Genomic DNA, 21,228 nt, shown 5'->3' with positions numbered 1-21,228 from the left:
GCTTTATTTTGTTTCTTTTGTATTTTATGACATATTTGGTATATTTAAGATATTATAAAGTATAAAATACAAAAATTGCCATATGTAGTGTACTAAAATGCATGAAATATAAACATAAAGTGTCACGTGCTAGTATGGCCATGCCTTGTAGAATGTTAATTCTTATCTTTAACAAAGTACAGTCAACTATATATTCCTTCCATCCTTTTTTATTTGTCCCTTTTCTATAATAAACGATATTAAGAAAAAAAATACAGACTGAATTCAATCTAATGATTCTCTGTCTTTGTGATAAAAGCATCATCATCATCATGAGATGATGAAATATGAACAAAAAGAGGCCCTTCTGCTGTTGAACCTGAGAATGCAAAGAGCATGGTCATGAGAACTCTTTGAATGATCAGTATCTCAGTAAACTCAAAGGAAAATGAAGTATGGTGTCTCAAACTTGAAACCTCAGAATGCTATTTTAATGGAAACTGTGTTTATAGAGACATGATTTCAATGAAAATGTGTTTCCAAAAACGATTTTAATGCTAATATATGACCAAAAAATAAAGAAATTAGTCGAGTTTCATGAACATGTTCAAAAGAGCTTTATCCTTGGCTCTATCTTTTACCTTAATCCACTGTGGGCAAATGAAGTGTAGCACTAATAAGCTTTGAAATTCTGCAATAATCAACAGAAGCCAGAAATATCAATGTCAGAGCAAGAATTTACTGGAACAGCTAAGGGCGAAATCATGCATTCTAATCTTAGACTGCCTAAGTTTTAACATAAGAAGGCTTAATTTGGCTTGCAGGGTTTAAAATGATAGCTTCCCCAGGTACATTAGGGATCATTTTCATTATCTAAAATTACTTTAGAATTTCAGGATCTGCATTCTGAAAAACAAAAACACTTAGGCAGCTAATGTAACTGCAGCTATCTGGGGAGTGAAGGCTTTCATTTTAAAGGTGGTGGTAAACTGGTTTTGTCAATTTCATCTTATATATTGCTTTTGCTTAAGTTGCATTGATGAAATATTTTATCATTCAAATCAGATAGGCCCTTTTTTATTAAGTTATATGTAAAAATGAAAGTTACCAATACAACAAAGTATAGCATTTCGTATAAGAAATTATTGAAATAAACCAAACAGTCTGATCAACCAACCAGTTAGTTGGATCAAAACTCAAACATGGTGGGATTTGAATCTGGCATCCCAGGATCTTAGGGTCTCCTCCATGTCACTGAGACAAGATCTCGTTCACAATAGACTTTGATATATGTGCTTTCTAATTTACATTTTAAATTCGTTTTGTTGAATATTAAAACTAAACTGCAAAATTTGTTTTGAATGAGGGCAAAGTAGTTCAATGCAGGTTGCTGAGGGTTTCTCACGGGCATATGCGCAACAATGGTTATAGGAAGCCACTTTGCAGGAGAAAGCTTCTAGTTAGACCATCACTTTAAAAAACCACGACGGACATTGTCAATAGAGAGAGAGAGAGAAAACTATAGGCTACGTAAAAATCAGTTCATCAGAGCTAGGTTTGACACTGGCAACGATGGAACTTTGGATTCTCCGTCAGGCATCAGAGTAATAATAGTTTCAAAAGTAGCAAGGTGAACCATAGCTTGGATTTATGGAGAGATTCCCTCCACTCCATCTATGTAGGGAATCTAAAACCAGGCATCTCAAACGCAGAGGTTAGGGATTGGTTCTCCCCCCTCGGTAGAGTCATGGATGTCTTTGTCCGTCAAGGCAAGGACGAAAATAGAGGTACTTGTGCCTATGCCTTCGTTAGGTACAAAGAAAAGGAGGAAATGGCTAGAGCAGTTAAATGTTGAGATAATTATGTCATGGATGGAAGATTTCTAATTGTACAAAGGGCGATTCCAAGACAATTCTAAAACCATTGCTCGAGGGGAGGAAAGAGCACAACATTTTGGACAATGGTTTAGCAGTCGTCCTAAACTTGCTGCAGCTTTTGATAGGTGGTCCTTCACATTGGTAGTACGAAGGCCTACTCCCTACGGACACAAATCTTATCAGAGTAATTTTCCTGCAGTTAGCGAAGCTAGGTGGATTTCAAACAAGGCCGATGTCGAGGAAATTAAGTTTGATTCAACCAGCATCAGAGGAGAGATGTGCTGGGTCTTTAGAAGTGCAGTTCGCACATTGAGAACTAGGGTAAGGGTGTCAAAATCCAAGCGGCTTTAGCCAGAGAAGGGACTGAGGTTGAGATAAAGACGTTGGACGAATACCACGTAATTGCTACCTTCAAGGATAGGACTTTCATGGAGGATCTCATCCAATTTTATTGAGATAACTTTAAAGATTAGTTTGTGGAGCTAGTGCCATTTAAAGGAGAAAGGCAAAACTTCAGTCATGAAGTATGGGTCAAAGTTAGGAACACACTATGGTTTTTGCGGCATGAAGACCTTTTCAAACTAATAAGTGATAAATGGGGGACATACATTAAATCGGATGCCGCTACCATGAACATATAGAGATTCAACCAGGCTAGGATTTTGGTTGGAACAAACAAGACAGAGGGCGTCTTCAAGGACTTATGAGGTTAATGAGGGATCCAGAAAAGAGAGGGAAATCAAGTGCAACCAAAAGAGAGCCGTTAACGAAGGTCAGCTTAGCCGAAGTACGGGGAATACAGTGGTTGGGAATAGTAGCAAAGAAAGGACAAACCTCGAGAAATTAGCCATTTGGGTGACAAAATTGCGATTTTCAAACTGCTAAGGCATTAACCAAAAGTCAATTGAAAAGAACAACTAATCATAGAATTGATGGAGCACAAATGGTGGCAAGATGTCAACAGATTGTAAGGCTTGTAAAAAGTATTGATGATGATTACACGTCAAACTCTAAGTTAGAGAGTTTGAAAGATAACTCAAAGAAGACAGAAGCCAATAAAGGAATTTCAGTGGACTCAAGTGAACACGTGATAGGCCATATTTTAAATAGGCCAAAACTGTGACATATGGACTACGTCGCCGATCAGTGGGAGTTTGGGGCCTCAAGCACAATAAATCATGGGCCCAGTGGAAACATGAAGCAACAGAACCTGAAGTTGACAAACATGTTAGATTCCATAGTGAAGGTCCCTGAATGTGGGGGGTCGATTTCTGAGGGAGTAAGAACAAGACAGGGAGTGGGCCCAGCCAACAATTGGGACTCTAGTGGATCCAATGCGAATAATCTCAGAAACCCAATATGTGGGAATTGCAACAACTAGGTGATATCACTGCAAAATGAGAAGAGAGACGAAGCAAGTGGTCAAGAAAGAATTGTTGATGAGGATGCTCCGCTTGTTCAATGGGTCCCAAAAAGGAAAAGGAATTTGATTGGGAAAAAGCTTGCAAGGATAGCTTTCAGACTACAACATAAAGGGTGGTCAACGGTAGGGACAACAAAAGAAAAAAAGGTAACGCAAAGGGAAAAAATGAAAGAACTAGTGGTTGTGGTTTCAGAAGAATCGACGACAGGGATGGGTTTGGAGAATTGTATGGAAGAGGTCCACCGCGAGGAAGACTTGATGGAAGAAGGGCACAACATGGTTCAACCAAGCCGTGTAAGCACTTCGGAGACTATACAGGTTACGAAGAATATATCTGAAGGCCTTGGTGATACTATAAAATCAGCGATAGGCGAGATTGGATTAATGGAGACAATTCAGGTAAGTCATCAAGTGCAAGTCGGGAACGGTAGTCAAAATGTGGATAGGGGGGTCAACCACAAAGAAGAGGATTATGTTAGGGTCAGAGCTAACATTGAGAAGAATATATCTGAGAAACAACGAAGAATGCGGTTAAGAGAGGCAGTGATGAAGGGATTAAATTGAGAAGAGAACTAGTTACAAGCTGAAATTAAATCTTTAGGTGGCAATATTATGATTAATGACAAAACCATTCAGGAGGACGCAGAGAAAGTATGAGGGGTAGCTAGCAGATTGAGCCTTCATTTCACTGAGGACAGGGAGTCAATTACAAGGGAATTTAATAAATTGGAACTAGAGATGCATGGCAAAGAAGCACAGTAGGTACTAGAAATAAGGTACATTGAGGGTTAAAGCAGTAATTGGATAAAGATCATGACTTGGAATGTCAGGGGCTTGGGTAAATTTGAGAAACGCAGGGCCGTGAGGAACCTAATCAACGCTAGAAACCATGAGTGGTATTGCTTCAGGAAACAAAAATTAAAAAAGTGGATAGAAGATTTCTTAACTCGCTGAGTGAAGAAGTGAGTTCAAAGGGATTGGGGTCAGCTCAGAGGGGGCATCAGGGGGTGTTATTACTTTGTGGTAGGAAAAGTATTTCTTGGTTGATCATAGTTATGTCAGTAGACATTTCATACTGTTGGAAGGTAGAATGACAGATGGGAATCGGAAATGCAGAATAGGGAATATTTATGCACCAACAAATGCAAGGAAGAAGGTGGAAATGTTTGTGAAATTAATGGAAAAGGTAAAGGAGTCAGATCTTCCATGGCTCTTGGGTGGTGATTTTAATTATGTTCCGAAAATAGAAGAGATATTAGGAGCTACCTTAGATGACAGAGATATCGAGTTCTTTCAACAAGTGGTCAATGAGCTCAGGTTGATCAACTTACCATTTAGAGTGGGGGTAAGTACACTTGGTGTAACAACCACAACAAGGTGATATTCAGTAGACTTGATAGATTTTTGGTGTGTCAAGAGGTAGTGAAAAAATTTCAGAACATTAGGCAGTGGTGTTCCTTTTTTTGTTGTCCGACCATAACCCAGCAGTTCTGAGTGTTAATGATACTAATTGGAGACCTAAACCCTTCCGTTTTTATAATCATTGGTCGGAGGATAATCATTTTCAATAGATTTCTGACATTGCATGGGATGAAAGTTGTAAAAATAGTAGAAACCAGGACATTTGGGGAAAACTCAAGGGCATTAAACCGATGATCAGAAACTGGCAGCACTCTGTCTGGGGAAACCGACACCTTAGAATAGCCAAGTTAGAAGAAGAAATTCAGCCAAAGCTAAACGAATGGCACAGTAGGTGGAGGGATAGCTCGTACAAGGCAGAAGTTGCAAGACTGAGGACTGACCTTTGGGCATTATACAAGGCAAAGGAAGGATCCTGGCATCAAAAATCTAGAGCGAGGTGGTTCCTGCAAGGGGATAAGAACACTAGATTTTTCCATGCTATTGCCTCTGCGAGGCATAAGAGGAATTTTATTGATAGACTTAAAGTGAATGATGTTGTTCTTGAAGATACGCTAAGTTATCAAGAAAGCTGCTGCTTTACACTTTGAATCTTTGCATGGACAGAGAAGAGTTCTTGAGTTACAGAATTGGGATATCGACTTTCGTAAGGTTCCTGAACAATTGGTTGATGGGTTGAAAATTATGTTTACAGAAGATGAAGTAAAAGAGGCCATTTTTAGCTGCAACGGCAACAAAGGCCCCAGACCAGATGGTTTAAATTTTCTTAAAGCTCAATTGCAAAGGATCAAGGATGAGGTAATGGAGGTTATGCACTCGTTTTATGATACAGGTGATTTCGATAAGAGACTCAATTCAACTTTTATTACCCTTATTCCGATATGCAACAACCCTATAATGCTTGGTGAGTATAGACCGATAAGCCTCGTTGGTAACATCTACAAAGTAAGGGCAAAAGTCTTGGCCAAAAGACTCAGTATGGTTATAGGTGATGTGGTTGAACTGAACCAATTTGCATTCATAAAAAAGAGACATATTACTGATTAAGTCTTAGTTGCTAACGAACTTACTGAGAGTCTACGAAAAAGTAAGGAAGGTAGAGTTTTCTTTAAGGTTGACTTCAAAAGAACCTACGACAGTGCAAACTAGAACTTTCTGGATTTTTTGTTGAGCAAAATAGGTTTTCAAGATCGACGGAGGAAATGGATTAGGAACTGTGTCTTGACTGCAATAGTAGCTATACTTATCATCAGATCACCCACTAGGTTAGCCAAGATGAGGAAGGGTGTAAGACAGGGCTGTCCTCTCTCTCCATTCCTTTTCAACATTGTTGCTGAAGCTTTTAGCTGCAATGACATTACATTGAACCAAGTAAAAAGAAGGTATGGAAAATGTCGTTCTTTATTATTGTGTGGGCGGTATGGATGTCAAGGAATGAATTGGTGTTTGATGGCAAAGCTTGGGACATGACCTTGCTTCTGGAGCTCATTAAGATGAGGGTGGCTTAGTGAGCTAACTATAAATGGCCTAAGGAAACTATTTCCATTTTTGATGTTTGGAGGCACCCGTGTAACGTTTGTGCAAACTCAAAAGAGACAGTCAATAAAGCTTCGGTTCTATGGGTAACCCCACCAAAGGTTGGTTGAAATTTAACACGGACGATGCTTGTAATGGTTCCACTGCTCAGACAGGTTTAAGGGGAGTTCTTCGAGATGGAGCTGGGGCAGTGAAGATGACATTCTCAAAATCAACTGGTTGTGGTGATGCCCACTCAGCTGAAATCCTTGCCATTAAGGAGGCAATGGTTTTGTTTTCAGCCTCCCCGTGGGCTACAAAGAAAAGTCTTATCTTGGAAAGTGACTCCGTGAATGCAGTACTCTAGATTTCTAAGCCTTCTGGACTCCCATGGAGGTTACCGTATATTGTTTCTCAAATTAAGTCAATGAGCTCAAAGTTTCTAGGTTGAGATACCAAACACATCCCCAGATCGGGTAATGACATGACTGACAGCCTTGCCAAAAACAGGGTGGGAAGATCAGACGATTTATTGTATATTTTTCCTAAATGATGCCTCAGCCTTGTAAGTGTGGTTTATGACTTTCTGTTCCAGCCAGTAAGGAACGGAAACCGGAGTTTACTGTTTTCACTAATTACTGGTTCGTTTTAAGATTTTTGGATGCTAGTAAAATTGATGTGTGATTGTTCAAGAGGCCATATGTCGTATTGTCCTTGCCTTGGCTCTTTTTTTGTAAGGCAGGTTAGTAACTGACTACTATCTCAAGTCAGATTCTTTTGTAAATTACAGGGACTCCCTGTCTTGATCAATGAAAATCCTTACTTATTCCAAAAAAAAAAAAAGTTAGACCATCACTTTGATCCGGCTGGGGAAAGCAAAGTGGACTGGAATTTTTAGGAATTGCAAGGAAAGGTTTTGAAAATCTTACCTGCTCTTTGAACAGCTGCTGTACGGTGGTGTTATGGCTGCCCTCCGTATGCCCTTTAGCTTCATCTTCTGCCACTTGCACTTTTTGCAGCTTTGGTGTACTTAACCCTCCCTTCGAGAAAATCTTCATATTTGGGCACTGCATCACAATTAGTTGTTCCAAGGATGGGAAGACAAGGTCACAGCTTTCCAAGCAGAAACATTCCAGGTTTGGTAGACAATTAAGTTCCAAATATTTCAGCTGAGTGAAAGCAATTGCATCCTTCGTTTCCTCACCCACACATGCAACAATATTTTCTATCATTTTGCAATCTGTTACGCTCATTCTAGTTAACTGCATCAAGCTTTTAGCTGTTGAGTGTGTTACCAAATTTAGGAACCCATGACATTTTGATACTTCCAATGTAATAAGGTTTTGGAAAGAAGCTGAAGATGGTGCTAAACACTTCAATTTGTCACATTCCATAACTTTTATAGTTCTCAGCTTTTGGAAGATTGGTCCAGGTTGAAATCCTTCCTCCCAAAGATGCATCAGCTCAGGAAGTCTAAACAGCATTAATTCAGCCAAGCAATGAAATGTCCACGCATGTTTTTCCTCACCAGCAAGCCCTTCACATTGGAATATCTTGTCAAAAGAAGCATCACCTACATCAAGTTTTTCAAGACTCTTTAACGATCTGAAGAATCGACATAACAAGGTAGCTGATTGCTTAGGGAGCCCTCTGAGCACAAGAACTTTTAGTTTTCTGAAATACTCTGCCGGAACTTGTCCCTGCCATATCTCCTTCACCTTTTCCTTTCTAACCAATGTCAATTCTTCTAGGCTAGGGAATGTAACCTGTGTATTGAAAAACATGTTCAATAAAAACGATGCAGATGAACTATCTAAAGGATGTAAAAATTGTATTCAACCTCCATCAAGTATGCAGCCATATTTACATCTGATAAATCTTCTTGCAATGTTAAATTATCAATTAATTTTGTACATGAAGCAGAATTGAGTAACTCTTCTTCATTTTAGCATACACCTGAAGTTGAGGAAAAGTAGGCAAATGAAAGTTATCCTAATAGGCTAGAAACCAATGGGCTATCATTGTGAGAACAATCAAATGAGAAAATGGTTATTTTACATCCATCATGTTGGCATATAAGACCTTACATTATGAAATCATAAATGTGGAATCCACTACACATGTAAAACTGGCTTCCCAAAACTAGCAAACCTTAAATTGAAGTTTATTGGTTCATACCTTATTGACCCAAAACAAGGGTTGTTGAATTGGGAATTCGAATTGGGTCTTTCCTTGGATTTCTTTCGGGCTTGGATACTCTGAAGCAAATATCTCCACTTTGTCACATTCTACCACCCCCATTCTTTCCAATAATGGCCATTCTGTAGAATGTAACCTTGGGTAAAAACTCTTTAATTTTGGTAGCTTAGTCAATCCTAAGGACCTCACTTGAGGAAATGCCAACTTTGTGATTGCTTCTATCTCAGTCGATTGAGTGGCTTTTGCAGCACATGATTCACGAGCACAGAGTCCCTGAGATTCAAATATTTCTTCTAGGGAATCACATTTGAATATGACTAATGTCTCTAGTCCCTGAAGTCTTTCCAGCATGCTAAATGGAAAAACATTCAGTAACTTCTCACAGGAGCCCAAAGAAAAATAATTTAATTTGCATAAGGAATCCAAATAAAGTTGGTCATGCCATATCTTTTCCAAGCTAGCCATCCCATAAATTGACAATCGCTTTAACATAGGAAGTGCCACCTACATCAATTTGACTGCAATTATAATTGCGCATATATTCAAAGATATTGTACAAGGAAAAGCTAAGGAAATACTAAATTTAGAATGCTAGGAAAGCAAGAACCTATAAATAGAAAATTCCTAATTATTTAAAAAAGGGACTAAAAGAAGAAGAGAGAAGTGATAAATGAATCAACCTTTTCATCAAAAAGAGTTGGTACGACAGTATAGATGTTCTCCTTTGAGTTGTTCTTCCTTTCTTCTTTCTTTATTGCTGTGCCTGCACCTGGGAAGCCCGAGACAAGCACCTTCAAACAAGGGCAGTTTTCTAGAAACAACTCACTTAGAGAAGAAAATTCAATTAAACTTTCAGAGCAAAATCTTGTGAGCTTTGGAAGGTCACGGAGCAACAGTGTCTCTAGTTTAGGGAATATCATCTTGCTTACTTTTTCTTCTTCTGCAACTACTACTTCTTCCATCATCTTACAATCAGTAATCTCAAGCATTTTGAGTTGCACTAAGCTTTGAACCATAGAAGATGAAAGAAGACATTTCAAATTGCCACAGCCACTCACAATGAAAGTCGTTAAATTTTGAACAGTAGAACAATTAGCTGGAAAACAGCACATATGCCATATTTTCTCAACGTTGATTGAGAACAGATCCAACTTCTCCAAATTCGGAAACACATCCTGACGATAAAATTGATATCAGATAATGAATATAATAATAAAAGAAAAAACACAAGATATAACATGATTCAATTTTTGTGACCTACATCCATAGGAAAAATTAGTAAAGAGCTACACAACTATATAAAAAAGAAATCAATGTCAGGCTATTATTAAGCACCTAAAACTCAATCTGATTTATTGGCATTTTTTTAACTTTTCGTATGTTATTGGTTATTTAGTAGTTAGTTTCAACCTTGATTAATCGTTCTTTCAAAATAATGTTTGCGCCCTTTTCAATTTCCTCTTAAAATATCCATAATTGTTTTTTTTTTTATTCTTCACCTAAAACTATTATATAATTAATCAATAAATCACCTTACACAATTTTTAGGATTAATACAATTTTAATCAAATTCGATTATGGATTAGTAATCAAATAATTTGTATTATTAAATAAATCACCTCAACAAGTACCTTTTCGTCGAAAAGCGTCCTTTCCTTAGACCTTGTGTCAATGGTCGATTGTGATCGTCCATGTTCAGATGTTAAAAGCTTTTCCTCTCTTGAGCAGAAGTGAAGGAAATTCGACAGACAACCAAGACTCAAGTACCTTAGTTGACAGAACAATGCTTCATTATCTTCAATGTTACCCTCTCTTTCCTCAGCAACAATCTCTGTGATGTTTTTACAGTAAGTTACTTCAATTTCCTGAAGTTGGAAAATCTTTCTGGCTGTGGACAGTGAGAAGAAGTTGTTCAATCTATCACAATGTGCAACCTTTATGATTTTTAGTCTGCTAAAAGATTCTGCTACAATTTCACCATGACATATCTTCTCAAAATTAATCATATTTCGAAGAGATAATGACTCCAAGATAGGAAATGCTTTGCAAGGAACCCACTCCACAGAGTTAATGATATGTTCCATTGTTGGACTATTTTGGACATGGAGATATTTCAATTGAGGAAAGCCTTCAGCATCTAACTCATGAAGTACATTCTTTATATCTTCCACTTCATCTAGATACAGATCTTCAGTTTTCTTTAGTAAGGTTTTGATTTCATGATCCAAATGAAAGCTTGAATTTAACTTGAGCTTCAATGTTCTTGAGGTTTTCCTCTGACTAGACCAATACCACATATCTCCAATCAAAATCTGGTATCTTTTCAACTTTTCAGAGAACAACTTCATTGGCACAATTTGGACATTCCGAATATGTACATCCAACGAGGTCAACCTAGATAAACGCTTCAATTCGACAAGACTAGCATTGCCCTCAATGTCCCATTCAGTGAAACTACTCTCCAAACATAGTTCTTCTAATCCAGACAAACTTGAAAATACTCCTGATGGAATCAATTTCAGTCTGGGATTATAACCCAAATCTAACATCCTTAGCCGAGACAACTGCCCAATTTCCCTTGGCAGCTGTTTAATATCACATTCTCGAAGGCTAAGGATTTCAATTGTCTTGAGCTCTCCAACAATAGCTATGTTTTCAAAACTACTTCGATCCAGACACAATGTACGGACATTTGCTAAGAGACTAACTGACCAGGGTAGTGATGAAAAGCACACACCAGTCAAATCTAAGACTTCCAACTTTCTCATCCCTGTGAAAAAATTGTCCCGAAGTTTCAGAGTAGGAAAAACATTACAAATGTAAAAAAATTGTAGTTGTGGACATTCCAGGTCTTCAGGAAGCTCGATAAAATGGTTGTGCGACAATGACATGAAAATGCAGTTATTTAGCATATCCATAGGAGGCCAGTCTTTTGGTGCAACTTCATTTCTTAATGAAAAACCATGCTGCTCCCTGAATGCAATTGATAGTGCAACATCTCGAACAACATCATGCACTGAGAAAATATCCTCAAAAAAACTGTCAATCAACAAGCAAGAAGATTTCAGTTGATTGACCAACGAGTATGCTCTGTCTCGTGCTTCTTCAATTGTATTTATACCTTGAAATAAACCCAAACCCACGCCATATTTCACCAAGTCACTAATAGGAGTGTCAGCACACAGTAAACTACACAGCAAGAAAGTTGACTTAAGTTCCTGACTTTCCAAATGACTGTAACTCAGCTCTATAGCCGAATAAATTGGTGCTGGTATCCCAGTGAAATTTCTTGAGGAAGGCGTTCTTAGTTGCTGCAAGGCATCTCTCCATTGAAACAGACCCTTATTTCTCAAAGCCCTTGCAACTGTTACTATGGCAATTGGCAGTCCTGCACATTTCTTAGCAACATCAATTGCTGTGGAATACACGTCAGGATTTTCGGTGACACTGTCACCAGCTATCTTATTAAACAGGTTCCAGGCTTCCTTTTCTTCTAAAACGCCAACAGGGAAATTATTCCTAGAATCCATCATGGATAAAACATTGAGATCTCTAGAAGTCAACAAAATTTTGCATCCCACATGTTCACCTCCACAAGGAATTCCAACTGCTTCCAGATCCAGTCTTGCCCAAAGATCATCCAAAATAACAAGAACCTTGTTCTCTTTCTTCAGCCTCTCACGTAGCCGATCCGCTCTCACAGAGATAGTCTTTGCATCAAATTCCAGACCCAACCTATCTCCAATCTGTTGTTGAATTTCTGCTGTCTCTGCATTTTGTGTTACAAATGCCATCACCACAGTATCAAATAAATTTTTTTCCTTAGCTTGCCCTGCAACATGTCTTGCTAACGTAGTCTTTCCTACGCCACCCAATCCATACAGCCCTACAACGTTGACACTAGAATCTTTCAAAGCCTCCATAACCCCGTCGAATACATGCCTCCTTGACTCAAAGTCCTCGAAACCCTTAACATAGGTGGACGTTATCTCCTGGGGAGCTGGACGGTACGACACCGAAACTGAGTTGAATTTCTCAGCTTCATTCAGAAGCTCAACAATGGACTCGCTCTCCTTCTCTGCTCTCTTACTCAGCTGATAACGAGTCTTCAAATTAGGACACAACCCAATTAAACACTTGTTCTTGGCTTTGTCTGCATCCTCTTCTTGATCTTGATCGCTAAGCTTTTTGTTGACCTGAGTCAACCATTTTTCCACATCCTGCTCAATCTCTTCCCCTCTTCTTTTCGCCTCTTCAATCAAATGACGCACCCTTTCTCTTGCATCCTTCAGCTTCTCAACCCCAATTTTCAAACTTTCTACCTTGCCTTCATGCTTGAAAATGTAACTAATTTGGTTTGTGATTGGACCAACCGCGTACTCGGAAGTTTTAGCCGCAATGGAAATGCAGATCTCCATTTCTTTTTTATGTTTTCTCTTTCTTTTTAGTATTTTGTACTAGATGCGAAGCAAACCAAAGTACCAAAACCCCCAACAAGACAAGAAAAGAAACCCAATAACAACAACAGAAATAACAGAGTAATTGCTGTAGAAAGAAGAAGGATTACAAGAAGAAACACAACGGTGAAAGTAGATGCTAAAAGGGTTTCTAAAAGTGTACCTCCATGTATAGATTCAGCTCTATGATTAGTTTGAGACCCGCAGAGCAAAGATGAAGGTGTTCGAAACAGTGTGGAAAGAGTGGTTTTTTTGACGTAGAGGCTGACCAGGCTTCTTGACCAGGAGGAAAGCTTTTTTACTTGTAAATAGCTGTCGACAAGTATGTGAACTGGCCACGTGAAAGGGAATAACCACGAATTATTAATCAGTGAGCCCAGACAAGTCGGTGTAATAATTAATGTGCATCAAATATTTTTTAAAAATTAATTAAATTTTAAAAAAGTTTTAAACTGATGAGATGTCGAATTAATTTCATCAATTAAATTTTGGATAAAAATATTAAAATTTTATGTTTTTATTTTTTATAAATTATAATATTAAAACTTATCATTTTTATTTATAATTATAAAATATATAAATAATTTAAATATAAAATATATATACTATTTATCTTTTCATTTATATAATTACATCTTTTTACATAAATTATTAAATTAAAAATAAAATATTTTAATACTTTTAAATTTTGATCAAAATTCTATAAAGATCTGTTAATTTGATAAGTAAACACTTCACTTAATTTAACAATTAATCAACTATTACAATTTTTATTAATTTGCTTATGTAATAACTTTTTTTGAAATAATTTTAATTTTACATATGTTAAAAATTAAAATATTATATAAACTTTTATTTTTTATTTTTTATTTTTTCTTTCTTTAAAAAAAATATTATCTTCTTCCCCCATCTTGATCCAATTGAATCTAGCACATCGAGCTAGGTGATGAGCGTGAGAGCTCCCCTTTGAGAGAGCGTAGAGCTCCTTTTCAGAAAGAGCCAAGTCCGGGAATTGTGCTAGATTTGGCACTCCTCAACGTCAAAGAAAGTCAAATTTGACCTCAGGATGACCATCTAGCAAAAAAGAGCATTGTCAGCCGATCAAATTATATGAAAAAAAAAAAAAGATATTTTAATTTTTTATTAATGATTAAAGCTTTTGAGATGAAAGATTTATTTTTTAAATTAATAAATTTTTATGTAATTTTAATTAAAATTTAAAAAAATTTAAATATTTTATATTTAAATTAATATATAAAAATTTTTAATTTTTAATTTTAATATTCTAAACTCAACATAATAAAAACAATAAAATTAACATCCACAAAATTAAATCATTCAATACAAGACAATTATTCATCATAAATTATCCAATTAGTAACAAAAATATAGATATTTTATATAAATTAAAATATATAATAATATATATTTATATATAATATTAATTAAGTTCTTTAGTTAATTTTATTTAAAAATTTTAAAAATAAAAAATAAATTAATTAAATCAAATTTTTTAAATTAATAAATCTAATAAATCAATAGAATCAAATCATTTTATCAAAATTGTATTCGAGTCGATTAAATTTTTGATCCGATTGAAATTTGCTCCAGGTTACTGGTAATACCCAGCCCAGCTAGCGAAGACTCAGCGAGCCCGTTAAAAACCCACAGGCTGAAGTTAGACCAATTTTATCATTAGTTTGGTTCTTTAAAATAAATAAACCTACGAAAAGAAAAAACAAAAATAGCTGAGCAAAACCCTCTTAAAAACCCACGCACTGTCCCCCCCTCTCTCTCTCTCTCTCTCTCTCTCTCTCTCTCTCCTTCAATCGGGTTCTCCACCGCTAAGTGGCCGCTCTTCCGCTTTCCTCCGCCGTGTTAGCTGCTGCAGGCGGAGACCCACCAAGCACGGCAGTTCCTAATCCGGAATCCCAACTTCACACACTGCCAAGTACTCTCTCTATCTCTGTTTACTTTCTGTGAATAACAATTCTTGCTTTAGCAGTTCAATTTCAGAAAAACAAGTTCCTTTTTTATTTTATTTTACTTTTTTTGCTCTTTAGCAATAGGTAATGTAGAGTATTCTACTTAGTTACATTTTTAACTTCATGTTTCTGATTTTTGAAAAGGAAAAAATAATAATTCTCAATTATGATTACCCTTTTTGTTGATGACTTTTTGACCTGTTTTTAAATTATGAATTTTTTTAAAAGAATTTGCCTTCTTATTGATTACCCATTTGGTAGTTTTAGCCACACGCTATCACTGATTAGGCAGTTAAAATTAGTTTTTTCTTGTTTTGGCAGTTCATTTGCTGGTGATTAAGCTTAATTTGGAATAATGGGTAAGCAATTTTATTGGTTAAGTTTACTGTTATTGATTTATTTTCTTTTTATGTAAAGTAGGTTTGTTTTTTAGTTGAAAGATTGCAAAGAATTTTTTTTTTCATGTTGTTTTGATTCTGCCACAGAGAGTAAGTCACGCCGAGAAAAGCGAAAAGAAGCTCGATTAGCACATAATAAGCAAAAACATGACTCATGGCTCGAAGATCAGGTACAATTTAATCTTTTTCTTTCTTCTGGCTTACTCTTCAGAGGCATACAAAATTTTTTCTTTTCTTTCTTCTACAAAATTGTGTTTGGCCCACCTGACATGACAATAATTTATTGGTTAACTTCAAACATATTAATCGAGAATTTAAATATCCACACGTGAATTAGTAGATCTCACATTTGAAATTATCCCATAATTATATGTCACATCAGGGAGTGGAAAAAGTTTGGAGAAAAGTGGTGAGGCAAGTAGCATTATTTTTTCGGTTATATGATGTTAATTTTATAGTTACAGAAATCTCAGAGGATGGAGAGACCATTAAGAGACATAAAGTCAAAAAAGGGGAACAAAATAAAGAGTTCGCGAGCTCGGTTTCTTAAAGAAGATGAAATTGTGCGACAAGCTAGTGAGCACTCCATCATTCCAAGTAAAGCAGAGAGTAAATTGAAGCTTGAGGAAGATCATGATTTTAATGAATCAAAGATGGTTAAAGGAAAGAGGAGCTTGAAAAGAACTTTGAAGACTAAGTTTGAAGAGTATATTGAAATGGAGATGCCGAATGCTGCCACGCTTGCACAAGAGGACTTGGAATTGGAGAGGAAACTTGCAAAGAAACTCAAGGTGAAAGATGGTAAATTAAGGGGAGATGATGATGACCTCAATATGTTATTTGAAGATGTGCCATCTGCTCTTGAATCTTGGAATGAAGAAGTCCCAGATACTGAGGGGTTTTCTGATGAGAGAACTGTGAACCCTACTTCTAGTAAGAAGCATAAGAAGAAAAAATCAGCAGAGCAGGCTTCTGAAGATGATATTGCAGATGACTCAACTATTGCAGCTTCTGAGCTGGAGGACAATGCAGAGATGGCATTCGAAGATATTCCTGCAAAGGCGCCAGCACGTAAGAGACACAGGAAGAGAAAGTTTTTGCAGCAAGGACAAGAAGCTAACATGGCAGGTGAGACGGCCCTTGGTGTATCCCTGCCTGCTGAAAGCCATAACAAAGAGGTATCATTAAATGAAGCTTCACCCAAGGCACCTGCAATGGAGGGCAATGTAAAATATGTTGCTCCTCACTTGAGATCTCGTGCAAGAAATGAGTCGGAGGAGCAGACTCAAATTCGCAGACGAGTTCGAGGTATGAAAACTAAGTTTTTATAAGCTTTAGATTTTTGCCTTTCATATTTAAATTTGATATGCTGCTTCCTTTTTTACTATGTTCTAGGTCTTCTGAATAGACTGTCTGAATCTAATGTGGAATCAATTACTGGGGAAATGGCCACAATTTTTCATGTATGCTACTATGCTATCTCTAGCCTTTTGTTTTAATATGATTCTCTGTATCTTGTCTTCTGAATCCTTTGATTAGATTTAATCTATATCTGCAGTCTTACTGAGAAATAAACATTTTAGAGTTTATACTGATTGATTTGTCTGTTCCAACTTTAGTGCATGAAACTGGTATAAATGTTTCCCACTGTTTGGATGGAGGGCCTGCTGTTTACTGAAACCACATTTATGAGTTTGTTAGTAGGGCACCTCATGGTATACAAAACTTTTTCATTATTGTGATAGTTTTTCCCTATGTTACTTAGACTCAGGTGTGAGTGTCAGATATTGGTATGCCCCGTATCTGACATGGACATGTTCATTTCTTTTAAGTATTTCCTCATATTTGGAGGGTTGGACCTCCATATCCATGTCTTTCAGATATGTGTAGGACACAGGTACTTCAATGAAAATGTAGAATCAGAGCAAGAGGTTTTTTCTAAGAAATTAGTATGCAGTTACCTATCTACTATCCTCTGTTTCTTCATTTTGGAATGAAAACAATATGACTTAAACTACATCATTATACCCTGCTGCAGTCAATTAGCTGCAGTGTCAGCTCACAGATTATCATTGAGGAGGTGTTGGCATCTTGTTACAATGGTCCTAGAGGCAATGAACAGTTAAGAGCCGACTTGCCTCTCTTTAACTTTTATGTTCTCTATCATATTATCAAGTTAAAAGAAGAATAATAATAAAGAAACTTATTCACTTTATTTTATATTTTATCTATCTTCCTTCTAAATATTTTCTACTCTCCAGTTCATATATGTGCTGTGTTTGTAAATTTTGTTTGAAGAGCATTGCTCGTTAATGTCCTGTCTTTCAGTGATTCTAAAGCTGAAGCATTTATGACGTAGCTGTAGATAGCACGTGTAAATTTTGATACAAAACTATGTCTTCCCATTTGAATAGTACACACATGGTGTAATAATTATTTTATTCATCAGCACTAGTAATATACTTTCTAGAGTGAATAACAGTGATCATTAATAGAGTACAAGGTGCACAGTATGATCTATGTAGCTGACTGCATTTAGAGGGAGAAAGCTTATCTTATTGCTGTTATTGTAACTTCATTTTTTTCTCCTTACAGAAGTTGTATTTATTGTTAATGTTGTCTGTTTCTTTGTAAAGGCATGCTGCTGTCTTTGCCTCCTTTGTTGCTGGCATGGCTTGTTTAGTTGGGCTGGACTTCAGTGCAAAACTCATTGCTTCACTTGCCAAGACTTTTGAGGTATGTTTAACCAATTTAAGAAGCAGTTCTATTTTAAATGCCTTTATTGTCATCCAGGCTTGTCTTACAAGTCTTACTATAAAAAATGCTTTTCATGATTGATGCTGACATTCGAGATTTGTTAACTTGAAAGGTTATTGCTTCAAGCAGGCTTAGTCTTTAAAATTCCCCACTTTCTTTTTTTTTTTTTGTTTGATTGGTTAAATTTGCCATCTTTTATTGATCATATGTGTGTTTATATCCTAATTTGGACTTTCAGAGCATTTCTGTTTGCACTGGTGCAATTCTAAAAGTAAACATTTTTCTTTGTCAGGAGGAGTATCTCAAAGTGGACAATCTTTCCTTGCGAAATCTTACTCTCTTGCTATCTTATCTCTGCATCTTTGGAGTTTGCTCGAGGTAGGTACTCTCAAAAATGTTGATGCTTGACTTTACTGAAAATTTTTGTTGAGGTAAAGCAAGGATGCTCTCAATCAAAGCATTTCCAAGAAGTGAATCAATTGATGGTTAAGAGCATTTATTTATCATTTAATGTCTCAATAATATCACCAGTGTGGTCACATTCACAATGAGAGGGGGTCATGATGATCACAGAAAGCATTAGCTATTTCTTTTGCTTTTCACTGTAATGACAACAATAGTCCTTGTCAGAATGACAAGGGCATTGTTATCATGCAATGCAGTTTAAAAGTCACCAAATGACCCACATGAGCTTCATGCATTGTACAAACTCCTCGTATCTATGGCAACGTTTGTGACGTTTCACCTAACTTGTGGTTCCATTATATTCAAACAAGCTGCTTGATGGTTACTATATCTTTGTTTCTGAGTTGTTAACTTATTATCAACATCCTAACTTGTTATATATTTTCAATATGGCTTTTGATGTATTCTACAACACTATTCTCACAGCTACTTCCGGTGCTTGTTTTCAGTGATTTAATATATGATTTTCTGATCATGTTGAGCGAGAGGTTGACAGAGATCGATGTCTCTACCATCCTGACAATTTTACAATGTAAGGCTTATTACAAGCACCTTCACTTAATTGTTTTCATAATTTGATTGTTAAGTTGTATCTAAACCATTTATGGAAAACAGAATGCTTAAGCTTTGAATTTTCCCTGACCAATTACTTTTTTATTTGTTGACATAAATTATTATTTTTATCTCGTCTTTTTGCAAAATTTATGATGCACAAATTAATTGTTGTATGATATTTGATGATAGCATAATGTTGAAGTTCTTGCATGTGTGCATAAAAATTTCTAGATTCTGGACAAGCAAATTATTTCTAACATGAATTTTCATTGATTGAATAGGCTGTGGGATGAAAATAAGGGGTGATGATCCTGCGAAAATGAAAAATTTTATTCTTAGCGTTCAAAACAGGGTGAACGAGTTAAAGGCTTCCTCTGGAGACGGCCAGGCAAAAATAAATGGCAGAAGAGTAAGCTTTTTATTAGCTTTCTTTTAGGTCTAGTGAGCTAATTTTCTTCTATTTTAAGATATCTTATATTGTTAGTTTTGCAGATGGAATTCATGCTTGAGACAATATGTGATATCAAAAATAACAAGAAACGGCCCAAGGAAGATACGGTGCAACACACTCGGATCAAGAAATGGTTACAAAAGGTAATGCTTCTATTTGTATTTCTGGAACCTCTTTTTTATTTAATTTTGCCCTTTTTTCCTTTTGGAGTTAAACTTGCATCAAGAATACCTTTAATCAATTAAACCTTTTAGTTTTAGCCTGGCTACATGTGATAAATTACCCATTGCCTGTCATCAGCTGTATTTCAATGAAAATTGATAGGATCTTATATTTCTTTATCATTTTTCTCAATAAGGTTCTTAAATCATTAATAGGTTTCATGGTGCACCTTTTTTTTTTTTTGGTGATTTCATATTGTCATGGCTCTTGATATTTTCAGTTAAAGGTTGAAACTATTTTAATTAGAGGGCTTAAATGGAGCAAGCTGCTTGATCCTGAAAAGAAGGGTCAATGGTGGTTGTCTGGGGATTTGGTCTCTGCAACCAATGATGTTGAAGAGGTTGCCAGCAGAATCGATAAAGAATCTCTCGAGGCACAGAAAATGCTGGAGCTTGCTGCCGCACAAAGGATGAATACAGATGCCAGGAGGGCAATCTTTTGTATTATAATGAGCGGGGAAGACTACATTGACGCATTTGAGAAGCTTCTAAGGTTGGATTTGCCTGGAAAGCAGGTGAGGAGTCTTTTTTTCTTGAGAAAGAGAGGTGCCTTTTTCTCTCATCCCTCAATAGTTAATTTGAACATCCATCTACAGGACAGGGATATTATGCGAGTTCTTGTCGAGTGCTGCTTGCAAGAGAAGGTGTTTAACAAGTATTACACTGTTCTTGCTGCCAAGCTGTGTGAGCATGACAAAAACCACAAGTTTACCTTACAGGTATTTTCCTTTCCTTTTCATTTTACTTGAGAATTGCTGTTGTATGCCAAATGAACTTTTCGGAAGTTCTTTTTTGATCCTCCTTTAATATGGCATCCTCTCACAGTTCTGTCTCTGGGACCATTTCAAAGAGCTGGATTCAATGCCAATTATAAGATCAATGCACCTAGCAAAATTCATTGCAGAAATGGTTGCCTCTTTTACTCTCTCCCTTGCAGTCCTAAAAACTGTTGAGTGGAGCGATCCCCAGATGCTAAGCTCAAAAAGGGTCATGCATTTCAGAATGCTATTTGAGGCCATCCTTGAGTACCCTGATAAGCTTATATGGAACATGTTCACACGTATAGCCGTCACCCCAGAGCTTGAACCTCTTCGACAAGGCATGGAGTTCTTCATCAAGGAGTATGTTGTGAAAACGAACAAGAAAGTCAATGATAAATTTAAGGTTGCAAAGAAAGCCCTTAATAACAGTGAGGGAGTTCTCATGTGAGCCTCAAAGGTTCCATTATTTTTGTCCTTCAAGCTCAATTATTTGATTATAGTTGTTTGGTTGACTAGACCAAATTCTTGTAGAGAAAATTTTCAATCCCAGTCAGAAGTAGGTTTTTCAGATTTCTTATTTCTACGGTGAAACATACTTAAGACTGGTATGTGCCTAAAACTCCCAGAAATGAAGTGTAATATTGTTTTAAATCCCCATTCTTTGTCTACTAATCTTCAATCTCTCCTATACCCGTTAGGGGAGCACTTGAACAGCTCATTTCCCTTGCTCACATCTCCCACCTATCTCATCTTTTACCGGTGTAAA

General features: G+C 36.6%; 2 protein-coding genes across 4 annotated transcripts; one reads left to right on the top strand and one right to left on the bottom strand.

The window, feature by feature from the left end:
* Nucleotides 1–102: 102 nt before the first annotated feature.
* Nucleotides 103–13,151, bottom strand: LOC110414592 (putative disease resistance protein At4g27220). Of its 2 annotated transcripts, none has more exons than XM_021425846.2 (6): nucleotides 10,032–13,151; nucleotides 9,093–9,587; nucleotides 8,392–8,916; nucleotides 7,143–7,979; nucleotides 621–670; nucleotides 103–358 (listed from the first exon to the last, which is right to left on the bottom strand). In XM_021425846.2, exons 1-5 carry the CDS (start codon nucleotides 12,828–12,830, stop codon nucleotides 653–655), a joined length of 4,674 nt encoding a protein of 1,557 aa, XP_021281521.1. In that variant the 5' UTR covers nucleotides 12,831–13,151; the 3' UTR covers nucleotides 103–358; nucleotides 621–652. The 2 variants fall into 2 exon arrangements, with proteins under 2 accessions (XP_021281521.1, XP_021281522.1); XM_021425847.1 differs by having other exon boundaries at nucleotides 10,044–13,151.
* A 1,430-nt stretch (nucleotides 13,152–14,581) lies between these two features.
* Nucleotides 14,582–21,107, top strand: LOC110414944 (MIF4G domain-containing protein / MA3 domain-containing protein). 2 transcript variants are annotated; one of them, XM_021426356.2, is made up of 14 exons: nucleotides 14,582–14,820; nucleotides 15,176–15,213; nucleotides 15,340–15,422; nucleotides 15,717–16,560; nucleotides 16,648–16,715; nucleotides 17,291–17,373; nucleotides 17,889–17,988; nucleotides 18,302–18,387; nucleotides 18,924–19,006; nucleotides 19,311–19,438; nucleotides 19,522–19,623; nucleotides 19,923–20,216; nucleotides 20,298–20,420; nucleotides 20,527–21,107. In XM_021426356.2, the coding sequence occupies exons 2-14, from the start codon at nucleotides 15,210–15,212 to the stop codon at nucleotides 20,908–20,910; spliced, it is 2,382 nt and encodes a 793-aa protein (XP_021282031.1). In that variant the 5' UTR covers nucleotides 14,582–14,820; nucleotides 15,176–15,209; the 3' UTR covers nucleotides 20,911–21,107. The 2 variants fall into 2 exon arrangements, with proteins under 2 accessions (XP_021282031.1, XP_021282030.1); XM_021426355.2 differs by having other exon boundaries at nucleotides 15,711–16,560.
* Nucleotides 21,108–21,228: the final 121 nt, after the last annotated feature.

This window comes from Theobroma umbraticum, unplaced genomic scaffold (assembly GCF_002168275.2).
Source record: "Theobroma umbraticum cultivar Fairchild unplaced genomic scaffold, ASM216827v3 scaffold_147.0, whole genome shotgun sequence".
NCBI classification, from domain to species: Eukaryota; Viridiplantae; Streptophyta; class Magnoliopsida; order Malvales; family Malvaceae; genus Theobroma; species Theobroma umbraticum.
This window is presented reverse-complemented; position numbering and strand designations above follow the sequence as displayed.